General features: G+C 42.1%; 1 protein-coding gene across 12 annotated transcripts in view; it reads left to right on the forward strand.

Annotated features, from left to right (window-relative positions):
- ABI1 (abl interactor 1) overlaps positions 1 to 13,359 on the forward strand; it is a 96,998-nt gene that overhangs the window by 31,757 nt on the left and 51,882 nt on the right. For all 12 annotated transcript variants that reach the window (XM_083467525.1, XM_083467516.1, XM_083467518.1 and 9 more), the window contains exon 2: positions 5,112 to 5,279. In XM_083467525.1, the coding sequence (XP_083323651.1) occupies positions 5,112 to 5,279 (168 nt within the window). The remainder of the gene's footprint in view (positions 1 to 5,111; positions 5,280 to 13,359) is intronic.

Raw genomic sequence — 13,359 nt, forward strand, 5'->3', positions numbered from 1 at the left:
TGGAGACTAGGAAATGACGAGAGAAAGAGAAGGGGAACTATGTGCCCACGGCCAATGAACTCTCTGGTTTCTGAGTCTACAGCAAATGCTGCCGTAGTGTTTGCAACCTTTCTTTGCCACAATGAGGACTAAGAAAGTGCTTTTTGTATTAACAGGTGTACTAGGTTTCTGTGGATTCCAGGTCTTGTACTTTTTAAAAAAGATATAGCTGTATGCAGCATACACCTAAATATACAGGCTTTTGACAGTTCTGAGAGTGGAAACATATTGCCTTCCAATGCCCTTATGAGGATCACTTCATGTAGATAGGGGGTGCTTGAATTACACTGAAACGTTGATATTGACATAGGCCTGTCCAATAATCTGGCACATACTGAAACTGGTGGGAGTAGAATTTAATTCCTCAATCTACAATTAATGTACTGCAAGTGCTGCTACAACCTGAGGACAAACATAACTAGCTAAACTGTTCCACTTGCCAGGAAATGTAAATTGAATTCTGTAGGTTTCTCAGAAAGCTTAAGCAATAAGTGAAGTGAATTAGCGGAAGTGAATTGCTTAAATGAAAGCACGTTGACCATTGTCTTTCCTTGGCACAGTTCTGTAGGTTACAGCATCCTGTGCTAAGTAAAATGTGATGTGGACAGATTGTTTAAGTCATGTGTAAATGGATTAAAATAATCTAATTTGTTTCTCACCAGCCAGTGCTAAGTAGACTGGGCTCTATGAAAACGTATGCAGGGCTCAGTGCAATTCATTCAGCATCTTTTGTAGGCTTTCATGCATTTAAATTGTACAGGTCTGTTTATCCAAGGGGTTGTTGGAAAGAAGTTTAGCTGCAGCTCCCCCACCCCCCCTTACAACAATTGAACTGATTCCTCAGCACATTTACATATGAACATTTGTGCTGCTTTTCAGCTACACAGCCTCAGTACAGGTTAAATTGTAGTTCTTGTTGCAAAAATTATAGCAACTCTTTACAGCAACCCTTTTCAAGAAAGACTTGTTAAAAAAGCAGAATATACAAAATCATTTATTTGAACCCACAGGTATTAAACAAGATGAAAGGAAGCTTTTGAGACACACAGGGCTTCTCTTCTTGGAGCTTAAATAATTAGGAAGATAATGGCACCTGGCTGGCTTTTGCCAACAATGTTTGGAGGCATCCCTCAGTGCCAAAGTAGAGGAAGGAAGTTACTACAGAGGCCAACTCTCTCTAGTTACCAGAGAAGGTCCCTATTGCCTTGTCCCTGCTTCTGGTAAACCATTATCCTGCCATCCCCATTTCTGCCATGCAAGCATGCTTGCTTTTGGTATTTTTTAGTGTAAGTTGCTGGTAAGTTGCTTAATGTTACCATTCACCTTGTCTGCTAGTTCATTGATCTTTAACTAGTGACCAGGATCCGCTGCTGGGTTGCAGTGTCATCTAAGATGGGTCACAACCTGGAACAGCAGCAGTATACAAATCTATGGTAAATTTTTAAAAAGAAATAGGTCCTCAAATGCATGTTTGAGTTCAAAGTGGGCCCCAGATCTGAAAACATGGAAGATTAGTACACATGCGTCTCATTGTGTACCACATGAGCATTGAGGTACCAGCTTTCCATTTCACTCACTGCAATCAGTACTATTTCACCATGAAGGATAGTATTGTAGACAAATAGGGGTTTTTTTTTGGCTATTACTTTTATCATAATAACTATTACCCTCTTGGCTGCTGGACCTGTGAAGGACAGGACTGTTGTAGATTAAATGAATATAGCGTCCAAGTGATAGTATTGTAGTCATAGTGGAGCTTACTAAGTGATCTTTGACTTGAGAATAGGAGTTTTATAGTGTAGCAAATCCCTGTTTTCATCTGTGACAAGCTGGAAGTATAGCACAGGGGTATGTTGCAGCAGACAGTTAATTAGTTTGTTCATGAAGTTGCCTCCAGGGACAAAGTAGTAAATGAAAAATGTGTTTCCTCTAGAGGGAGAACTACTTAGGTGCAAGGCATGGCTATATCTGCATCCAGGCCTTGTGGGACTCTTGGAAGTGAGGGGTAAAAGCCTCATCCAAAGTACAACAGCAGTTTATCTTATCAAAGCTGGAGGTTAATGTGGAAGGTGTATAGTGTAGATGTCTGGATAGCTCACTTGGTTAGAGCATGGTATTGATAATGCCAGGGTTGCAGGTTTGATTCCTGTATGGGACAATGCATATTCCTGCATTGAAAGGGGTTGGGTGATCCCCAAGAGTCCCGTCCGCCTCTACAATTCTATGATTCCAAGTACAAAATGTATTGTCTTCTCTCTAGCTTTACTCCTGCATTATTTTGAATACTAGAGGGCTTCAACTTCCAATGGTACAAATGTGCTGAAGACATCTGCTTTACCCCTGACCTTCCTAGAAGGTCTGAAGGGGGCTCATAATAAGCGCATTTGACTGAACGCACTTGCAAGCCCCTTGTGATTGGGAACCCTGACCATGGGGAGACTTGCAAGTGCATTCAAGCAGAAGACCCTCTCAGATCTTTCTGCTCAATGCAGAAAGATTGGGAGTCCGTGGGTGGACCTGTCTCTACTCGCTAGTTCTAACCCTTGTGAGGTCTTTCAAATGCTTTCGTAGGACACCCGGCTTCCAGTTACTTGTTGGTTGGAACTTTCCCAGCCAGCACAAACATTCTTTTATTAAACTGACCATTGAAAGGAATGTAGTTATCCAATGGAAAAGCCTTGTTTGGTGTGTTGAGAAGAGGTGGTAATAGCACTGCACACTTATAATCCTGCACCCCAGCTCCTTTTGCTTCTTTGCGAATAGAAGAAGCATTTTTGCTCCATGCCTCCCTCCTTATTGCCCCAGTCTTTCGATTCCACTGCAATTTTAATAGTAGGGAAAGACATTTAGATGGAGGGGTTAATGATGCAACATTGAAAGCTCCGGTTTGCACTCACTGCGGTCAGGAAATACAAAGCTTGGTTTGAGTGCCAATTGAACACTCCATTTCCTGGCTAAGCTTGCTATTTAGGGTGTTTTTTTTTTTAAGGCTGCATAGAACCTGTGTCTGTATGTTTCTCTATGCCTTCCTGTTTGCACATTTCAGTTTGTCAATAGCAATATTTCTTCCTTTGAAAGAAGCACTCTGGTAGATATAAAGTGCTGTGCCAAACGGAAATGGTGTGCTTCGTTTAGCGTTTTGATAGCAACCTGTCTGAACTATATGCTTATCATTCCGGAAAAGCAAAAGGCTGCTCTTCCTGCATACGGCTTCCTGTGCATGTCTATCAGCTGCAGCAGGCTCTCCATCTAAGCATCATTAGGAGACTTGGGAAGTTTGCAAGTGCCACAATTCAGAGAGATCTGGAGATCATAAAGCCTTTAGGTTAGCCCAGAAGCCGTGTGTGGAAGTTACAGCTGTAGCAGTCCCAAATGCTGGCTTAGCCATCTTTGCAGGAAGATAAAGCAATTTTATTTGGCCCTAAAATATTTTTACTGTACCTGTCTGTTAGAAGGCAGGCTGAATATTGGTTCTAGATAGCTTAGAGGTTTTGTCCCTCCATTATCTTGACTGTTTGCACTGTCTCTTTTTGCTTGCCCTTCTTCTGCTTGTCCACATTCTCCTGTTTGTGAGAAGTGATGTAGAATCCTGTGGCACAGTATATAATCTGGAAACCAGAATATCCCTGATTCAAATCTCACTCCAGCTCTGAACTGTTTAATAGCCTTAGGAAAGTATATCTTATGTATCAGCCCTATATTGCAAACGGGCTGTTCATAACTGCTGGCACTGGATGCTCGGATATGTGCTCTCCAACATTTTAGCAATAGGCCGTTGAAGGTCTCAAGTCCCTGCAATATTCCACTCATGTTTGGAACAGCTGTTCTGTGGGAGGCAGGAGGATGGGACTTGTTTGATTAAGTTGTAGTTAGTGTTGCAGAGGAAGGCGAGAGAGCAAAGATGTAGCTGGGTGAAACACATGAATGGAAGTGCTTTCTTTACCCCTTACCAACATGCACAAGGAAATTTAATTTTCATAATTAAAAGTTGTGTTTTGGAGCTGCCCTTTTGCTCAAACAACACCCTTAACAGTGTGAGTCCAATGTTATGAATGCTGAGCCAAAGCTTAGAATTCGAACTTTTTGAATTTGCTGTTGAATATTTTGGAGGCTGACATTTTGTGGTGGGCAATTAAGGAATCTTCTAGTTCTGGCAAAACATCTATGTTCTGTAGTATTGGAACTTCACTCCAAGAATGGATGGAGTGGTTCCTTTAAGTTCTGGAAATCATTGAGACTGATATACTGATGTACCAGTGGAGTAATGGCATATATGTCCCAACTTTTAGGGGGAAAGAGCTTTGCTGGATTAGGCCAAGGTCTGTTGCTCCCTAGTAACTGGCATTCAGAGGCATATTGATTCTAAACTTGGAGGGAATGTGTGTATCGCTGTCTATCTATCATTTATCTAACCATCTAATCTATCTATGCACCATTGATAGACCATGAATCTGTCTGATCCAGTTTTGAAGCCATCTAAAAGAGTGGCATCAGTTACAGTTAATTCAATAAGTTAATAGCATGCTGAGCGCCTTTTTAATTTTAGTGGAACTCACAAATAACATTGGGAAGATGCTTGTTTAACAAGTTGCATTTGTAAAACAATAAGAAATGTAACTGGTTTAAGCAGTAATGATCCAATGCTGTTTTTTTCTAGGAGGATTGTGGGAAAGAGAACATCTAGCACAAGGGGGGGGGGGGAGGGAAGGAATGTGCCCTCCTGGTTTACGTAGGATTTCTGAAATTGTACACTTCAAGAATATTGGGGAGTTTTTATTCCACCATCTTCCATTCGCTGCCTAGAATAAAAGATATGGGAGAGCTATAAAAGTGTTGCTGTAGTAAATTATTAGAGGTTTTCTACTGATCCTGCAGCAGAGTTTTAAACAAGACCATATGCTGCTAGTTGCTTATTCCTTCTGCTCTCTCTGTGTTGCGGATTTCTGGTTCCACCTTATCAGACTGCACATCCAGTAATAAGGTCTTCTGGGTGATCTAAATTATTAAATAGGTTCTTCTCCCTCTCTGTGAACTTCGAAAAATAATACATCTCTCTCTCTTCGTTCCTTCAGGCTCCAGACAAAAGGAAAGCATTAGAAGAGACCAAAGCATACACAACTCAGTCTTTGGCCAGTGTTGCTTATCAGATCAATGCACTGGCCAACAATGTGCTCCAACTACTGGATATCCAAGCGTCCCAGCTCCGGAGAATGGAGTCCTCAATCAATCATATTTCCCAGGTAATTTCCCCCCAGAGATGTTAAAGATATACTTTTCTTGGGTGTTCCAAAGATGTGAGAGATTTTCTGAGATGGTTCACGTGCAATGCCAGCTCATGGTTTGATAGTAATGTAAATAAGCCTCAGGCTTGCATATGCTTTCGTTCTCTAGTGTGTTCGGATCACCTTTTGTATCTAGTCGTAGCACAGAAAGAAGAAATGCCATGGTGTAGCACAACTGGACGCCTTCATCTGTCCCATCTGCAACAAAGCACATCTCTTCTGTATCTGTTTCTACAGCCCAGGGGCACCAGTTTTTGGGGGTCTGATCCCTTTTGGGCCCTCCCAATATTTTTGGGTGGGGGCTGCACCCCTCCCATGTCCAAAGCACACGTGGGTGGAGCTGAGTGCAGCACACCTTCAGTGGCCAGCTTCTTCTCCTTCTGCAGAGGGGAAGGATGGCTGAAGCAGTGTGATGTTGCCCCACCCCCCAGTTGCCCTTGCAGACTGGCATCTCTGCTACTGACGCAGCAAGTGCTGCGATCTTCCAACAGTTTGATTTCACCCCCAAAGGCACGCCCCTCCATTGCCAACTGAGACCGACGGATGCCAACAACAGTCACTACATTCACTTGCCCTCTGAACCAGTGTTTCAAATCACAATCAAACTACAGTTGTACCTTGGAAGTCGAACAGAATCCTTTCTGGAAGTCCATTCGACTTCCAAAATGCGGCTTCTGATTGGCTGCAGGAAGCTCTTGCAGCCAATTGGAAGCCCCGGTGGACGTTTGGCTTTCAAAAACAGTTTGCAAACTGAACACTCACTTCCAGATTTGCAGCGTTCTGGGGCCAAAACATTCAAGAACTAAGCCGTTTGAAAACCAAGGTACGACTAATGTTAGATTCTGGTTTGGGAGGTAAGCAAGAGCCATAGTTTACTGAATGAATGGACTTCTTGTTACAGTTGCAGACTGTTAGCATTAGATACATAAAACAAACGGCTAAAGAGCAGATACATATAAATATACATTTTTTGGTTTTATTTTTGAAATGGCAGGACATCAGCGGGTTTGTGGATGTTGGGTGATATTCAGCTAAGTCATACTAAGAGCACTGAAATCGGTAGACATAAGTTATTGGCGTCACTGATCACCCCTCCCCCCCTAGCCAGATTGTCTTTAATCTTATAAGCTTGTTTTATATCTTACTGGCTGCTTATTAATACTAATTGTGCCATAGTCTGAATTCTCTGCTGGTACAAAAGGTGCAGCCCCTTGTTTTGTTTAGCTCTTGGCTTGAGCTGAAGGCCTTGCTATGAAGAAAGCTTTTGAGTCACCTGATACATGAACTGTTTGCTAAAAGATTGTGAACAATTAATGCTTTGTAAAGCATTTTGAGAGTATTTAGCAAGGACACTTGTAGCTCTTTTGGTCGTTAGGCCTTTTGAAAAATTAATCTCTGTTGTATAAGCCTCCCCAGACTTCTTTATAAAAGTTTAACTTATATCTAGCTCTAGCATTGTGAGGTTCTTTTTAAAAGTTAGCCAGTTGTTCTTCATTAACTTTATTTAAAAAACAGAAACCTATACCCAGGCTTTGTTTTCCACTTAGTTTACCTCTATAATAGTGTGTGTGTGTGTTGCTGTTAGAAACTGAGATATGAAAGCCAGGAGCCAAATGGCATCTTAAACCTAGGTTGTTGGCGCAACAACAGAATGTATAGGTGTGTTTTTTTATAGCAAGAATACAAAGCTGAAAATGAATGATCTGCAGCTAAAATATTTTGTTCATTTTTCACATGTTCATTTTTCAGTCCTTCCCCTGCCTACCCACCTAATATTCTTAAGAGGGTCTCTTCTCCAGTCTTCAGAGAGTAGCTGGAAGTGGGGAGGCAGAAAAAAGTCCCCTTTTCCTTCCACTCTGCAGTTTTTATCTGAAATGTTAGGTGTAGTACTGCTACCAGAGCTCAGAAACTCCTTGCACTTATGAAATTCCCTGTTGCAAAATGCACTCAGAACAAACACTGGCGCGCACACTGTCTTTTGAGTTAAGTCACTTTGCCTACATGGATAGGAAGAACTATAACTTTTTACCGTATTTTTCGCTCTATAAGACGCACCAGACCGTAAGACGCACATAGTTTTTGGAGGAGGAAAACAAGAAAAAAAGTATTCTGAATCCCAGAAGCCAGAACAGCAAGAGGGATCGCTGTGCAGCGAAAGCAGCAATCCCTCTCGCTGTTCTTGCATTCGCTTCATAAGACGCACACACATTTCCCCTTACTTTTTAGGAGGGAAAAAGTGAGTCTTATAGAGCAAAAAATACGGTATTTGCCAGCACTTTGCAGTGCAATGTGCTGCAGTGGAAGGTGTAGAAGGCAGATCTAGTGCACTGCATTCTGAGATTTTTTGAAGGCCTCTTTGGGATTTACACAAAAAAAGCAAAAACATCTGCACATTCTGCTCCATCCTCCATTTAGCAACTACTTTCCTCCTAATCTGTGGCTTGAGTGTGACTACTGTGGTTCCCTTTGAGCATGGCTTGCTCGTCTACAAGATGGAATCAACTGTTGCATTTCCAATAGCTGTTAACTCTTAAGCAACTTCCTTTCAGCAGTTTCTCCTGCTAGGCTACTATACTTATTGTTAGGTTTCCCTTGGGGTTCAAAACACTTGTCAGACTTTGCTGTTCTTCCGCATTTCAGCATCTCTACCAGAAATGTCAGAGGAAGTTGGACTTTCTGAAAGAGCTGTTGAAAGGGAAATTGCTTGCTGCTACCATGGCCTCCTAGGGTCTTCCCAGTAAGGGTTTTGCTAAGTTGTTTGCGAAATCATATGCACTACTCAAGTCCCAGATTTTCAGTAAGCCTTACCTGGGCAGTTACTGTTAGCAAAATAGGTCCCAGCTTGCTTGGTTAAGTCCCATCAATTTGGGATAATGGCCTGTACTTCAAGGTAAAGTGTGGTTTTTAAGGCACCAGTTTTCAGACTGTTTTGGGGGCTCGAGGAATTCCTTAGAAACCTCTTAGGAGTTTCTGTATTGAGGGCAAGATTCACAGAAAGGCATGAATAGAGGACAAACTTCCACCGCTATTGAACTGTGTAGCCACAGCGAAGCAGTGTGTGTGTGAATGTGTTCTAGGGCGCCCTCTCAGTCCGTGTGAGGTTACAATGACTGCAAGAGGTCTGTGCTATTCCGACATGAATAGTGCGCACCCTAGAATACATTCCCCAGAATACTCTGCAATGAGTAGGTTCTGTAGAAGATGGATGGAAGGGGTTTTTTTTGGCAGATGTATCCATGTGGAATGAAGACCATGGTTTTGTATGCTTTTATGTGTGAGGTGCGTGATACTTTATTTCAAAAACTGAGAGTTTAAAGAGTATCAGGGCATTTTTGTTTATTACTTAACCCAAATTCCCCACCACCACACAGACCATTTGGAAATTGCCGAGGGTCTCGGTGGACCCCTTTATGACTTTATTCCCCTGTTGTAATGTGCTGCAATAGACGCTGTATGGTTTTTCGTTGTATTTTTATTGCGTCTTTTATTTCTTACGTATTGTATTTTGTTGTTTTATAATTTGAATTAAAAATACAATATAAGAAATAAAAGAAGCAATAGAAAATACAATTGAAAGTCAATATAAATACTTACTGGTATGGCTGTGCCATCCTTCTCACATCTTCAACCACAAATCTGCACGCACACATAAATGAAGTTCTTCTTGTGGGCCACTGTGGGCCACAGTTTGGGAACTTCTGACTAAACCCACATGCATGGAATCAAGCAGTTGTTTGAAATTCATAGCCTTAGTGGATGTTTTGAGCGCTTGTAAAGAATTGCATGAAAACACGAAGGTCATATTCTAAAATGGTATTACCATTCTAAGCCTGGCAACTTCCAGCTACATAAGTGGGAAGCCCTTTTGACACTTCTGGAAAGATGTCTGAGCATCAGCAGGTATCCAGGAAGGAGTTCTACAGCTAGAGCTATTTCTGGAGTATTCAATGTCTTGCTTAATGCAAACTATTTAAAGCACAGATTCAGGAATAAAAACAATATCTTGTGCAGCCTTAATGCATTGTGGTGTTTGAAAGCTCCTGCTTATGATCCGTTGTTTTTTTAATATAAAAAAATAATGAATATTTTTTTCAAATGCCAGGGATTTGTAAAGCCAGAAGCTGTTGTGTTATAACTATGGAACAGACTTCAAGAGAGTTTTCTCTGCAGCGCTCTATTTTAGGATTATATTTTCAGTATGTAATTTTTGATCCATAAAAAGTTACCAGAAAAGCATCAGTTAGTGCTGAAATAGCGTAAATGCTGCTGCTATGATTAATGCACAATTAATACTTCTTTTCAAAAAGTTGCGTAATATTCAGCACTAAAAACTCTGATACCCAAGGTTTTTCATGCATTTATAGCTCTGATTTGTGTCAGTGGGTGGGGGTGGGTGGGTGTATAATTTCTCACAAAATAAAAAGCTGCTTCTGAACAATGCTTTCCTTTTTATATGTAACCTGGTATTATCAAACCACCAAATGTTCTGAAATCACATCAGACCTCAATTGTCTTCAGCATGAGATGTTCTTGATGTATGTGGTATTTGTCCTCTGGATGAATTCCAGTTTCCCCGTGCTTCTTCCTGCCCCATGATGATTAGAATCAACATTTTGAAATTGGGCACTTGATGTCGATGATCATAATATTCTTTTGTATTTGTCTTAAACCAATTTTAATATTGTATTTTTAAATTGCTGTAACCCAGCCTGGGAACTTGTGGTGAAGGGTGAGTAAGAAATTGAATGTAATAACAACAGGAGCAGGAGTTATGAACGCATTTTACAGCGACATTTGATAATTATCGTCATGTAAATGGAACAATAGCATTTATATGGTGCTTTTAGAGTGTTCAAAACACTTTGCATTGTCGTGCTGTAAGCAAGGGTGGGGGAACTATGTTTCTCCAGGGGACCACCTGTCATGCTGGCTAGGACTGATGCAATTAGGTGTCCCAACATCTGCAGAGCGACACTTTCCCCCTCCTTGCTGTAAAGTGAGGAAGATGTCGATACCATTAAACATGCTATACGTTCTTGAAGAGTATGAACACTTATTCCCCGCTCACCTCACCTTGCCATGAAATAAATAAATAAAACAACTTGGAATGAAGCTACAGACAACCAATCTCTTCTGAGCTGAGATTCCTTTAAAAGAATATAGCAGGTTTGCTTGCAAAAGTTTTGTTGGACTTAAGGTCCTTTGCTTGTTGTAGAACGGTGTGGGGAACCGTTGGCTCCCCAAATGCTGCTGAACTACAGTGCCCATCATCCCTATCCATTGGCCTTATTTGCTGGGGCTGATGGGAGTTGTAGTTCAGCAGCACTGGAAGGCCTGAAGGGTTCACACACCTGTTGTAGAACATCTCCAAAGCGGATGGTGCATTACTGTTACTTCACTGTTGCAAGTAGTTCTGAATATACAGGCATTTCCCCCCTTATGTGCTGGGAAATAGATAGATGATAGAATCATACGAGAAAATTGGGGGTGGAGTGGAGCTGGAGAATCCAGAGACCCTCCCTGGAGCCTGAAGAGGATGTCGGTGAGGTTGGAGGAAGCCCCAAAGAGACCTGAGGAGCAATAGGGCTTTGTTTAGGCCGCTCATCCTCCCTGTCTAACAGCTGAGGTATGGGGTAGCTCAGCCGTCGCCGCTTTCCCGTGCAGCCTCCAGCCAGCCCCAGATCTTCAAAGCTCTAGTTGAAGAGAGAGTTTTGTGGAGAGATGGAGAGCGAGCGAGCTGGAGAGCAGGAAAAAGAGGCTTTTTAGAGGGTGCTCCCCAGTGCTCTAAAATTCTACACTGCAGCACAACTTCAGCACAAATGCATTGCATCGGTATTCTGCCTCTGTACATACTTGGCTGTTTGTTGAGTTTAGGAATCCTGTCTTCCACCTAGTTCTTTAAGAAGAAGTTAGGCAAAACTGAGCAAATTTGCAGGGGTGGGGGTGGGAGGTAAAGGAAAGGCTTATTCAGCAATTTTTATGAGGAAAAGGTTAGATGAAGTAGGTATGCTTTCAGCGTTTGAAAAATGGAAAATTAAAACAGGAACTTAATGGCAGCCTTAACATAACACGATGGTGATGAAAGTGTGTGCTCTTGACTGTTATAACTGGAGGCACAAGAAGTAGTGAGTTTAAATTACAAAAAGGTGTGTTGAGGCTTCCTAAAGATTTAATTAATTGTTAAGACACAAACGCAATGTAATGCAGTCCCAGCGTGTGTCTCTTTGTTGTTGAGAGGGAGCAGTAGTGGAGCAGAGAAATGGAACAGGTGACATAGCCCCTTCTCTCTCTCTCCCCCACTCCAAATTCTCTCACCAGCTGCTCACCTGTCCCCATCCCTTCTCCCCACATTTGGAAGGTGGGGTGGGGAAGAAAGAAAAGAAGGCTCCAAGCTGAGAGCAAAATTGTTTTGTTGCAACAGCGTTCATTTCCCAGGCATTATATAAAGGTGACTTCATTTTGCTTAATCCTAGGCTTCTGAACTTATTACATAGTGATTCAAACTTGAAAGATGGAATGCGCCTTCTCTGGTTTTTTGAAATTTCTATTGCAAAATAAAAAAATCTGACTCAGATAGCTCAGTTGGATAGAGCATGTTGCTGATAATGCCAAGGTTGCGGCATATTCAGCGATCAAAGATGATTGGGGAGTTGGAGTCTTAACAGCTTCTGGAGCGCCAAAAATCTCCTCTCCCTGCCTTAAAGACTGCGTTAGACGTGTGTTTAGCCTACTCAAGAGAGGTGGTGTGCATGCTTGGAGATGCTGTCAAAAATTATACTTGGAGGAGCTTTTCTTTCATACTGGCATAACATTTTAAGAACACACTCTGCTGTGCAGTTATTCTGTGGCAAACCTGTGGAGAGTGTTTCACTACTCTGGCATAGCTTTTAAAAGGTCTTGCTGTGGGGATCATCTGTAGCACAGTGTACCTGAGCATGCTGCATGTCTCCGGAGGCTACCGGGCTCTGTGTGTGTGTTACCATGCTGATTGTGAGGAGAAACAATGTGCAAAGGACTAAGAGCTTTGAAATATGCGTATTTGTGTGAGAGTTGTCAAGAGGAGCCTGTTTTAAAGCAGCTTCGCTTTGGCAAGCATGATGTTTACCACAGCTTGGAAGGACTGGGCTTGAAGTAGATGACGTCATGATTTTCTATGGCTCCGTTCTGGGACTTAGCTGGTCAGTGGCAGTCATCACGTACTTGTGCCCCTTTCCTCCAAAGGGGAAAATGTGAGGTGGGTCTTTTATATCATAGTCCATGTACATGAAAACATAAGTTCCCCCCACTTTTTTTGAAGGAAGAATCATACAGCTGCTTGTGTGGCCCTTTACGTTGAGTGGCTGCAGAGCTCATCTTGTGTGTACTTCTGCCACATGAGAATTGTCACTTCCCATGTAAGCACCTACAGAGTTTATGGCAAATATGGGGAATTACCTTCACCATAGGTCACTTGTCAATACATACATACATAATTTTATTTTTATGCTGCCTTTCCACAGTTCAAACCACAGCTCAAGGTGGCTTGCCACATGAAAAAATACATAACTACAACATAGTTTAAAAATACATAGCTTCACAACGCAATGTCGTAATTTGTTTTAATTCGTTGGAAATGGGCAGCATATAGAATAACAGCAGCAGCAACAACAGCGATAGTTATGAGCAATAAATAAAACATAAAAAACACACAACCAAACTGGGCAATTTCCACATAAATCACAAGTTTTAAAACATACAAAAAACCAGCAGCAACACCCCCCCCCCCCGGAGAAACCTCTAACAACACCCCATCCCAAGAGTCTGTTCAGCTGCCTCAGCTTTTGCAGCTAGTGTCAGTCGGGGCCCTGCCCTCACAGGCCATGAGGGAAAAGGCCTGCAGGGCAGGGAACAGGTCTTCCAGGATTCACACTCACCTGACATCGTAATGGCGTCATGTGATGCCATTTTCTTTTGCCTGTGTGATTTGAAGTCCAACCATGCATGCAAAGGCACAGGGTTTTACAGGCACTGCTGATCAGCTGCAGACCCCAACATCAAA

The sequence above is a fragment of the Podarcis liolepis genome, assembly GCF_965112155.1.
Source record: "Podarcis liolepis genome assembly, chromosome: 12".
Lineage (NCBI taxonomy): Eukaryota > Metazoa > Chordata > Lepidosauria > Squamata > Lacertidae > Podarcis > Podarcis liolepis.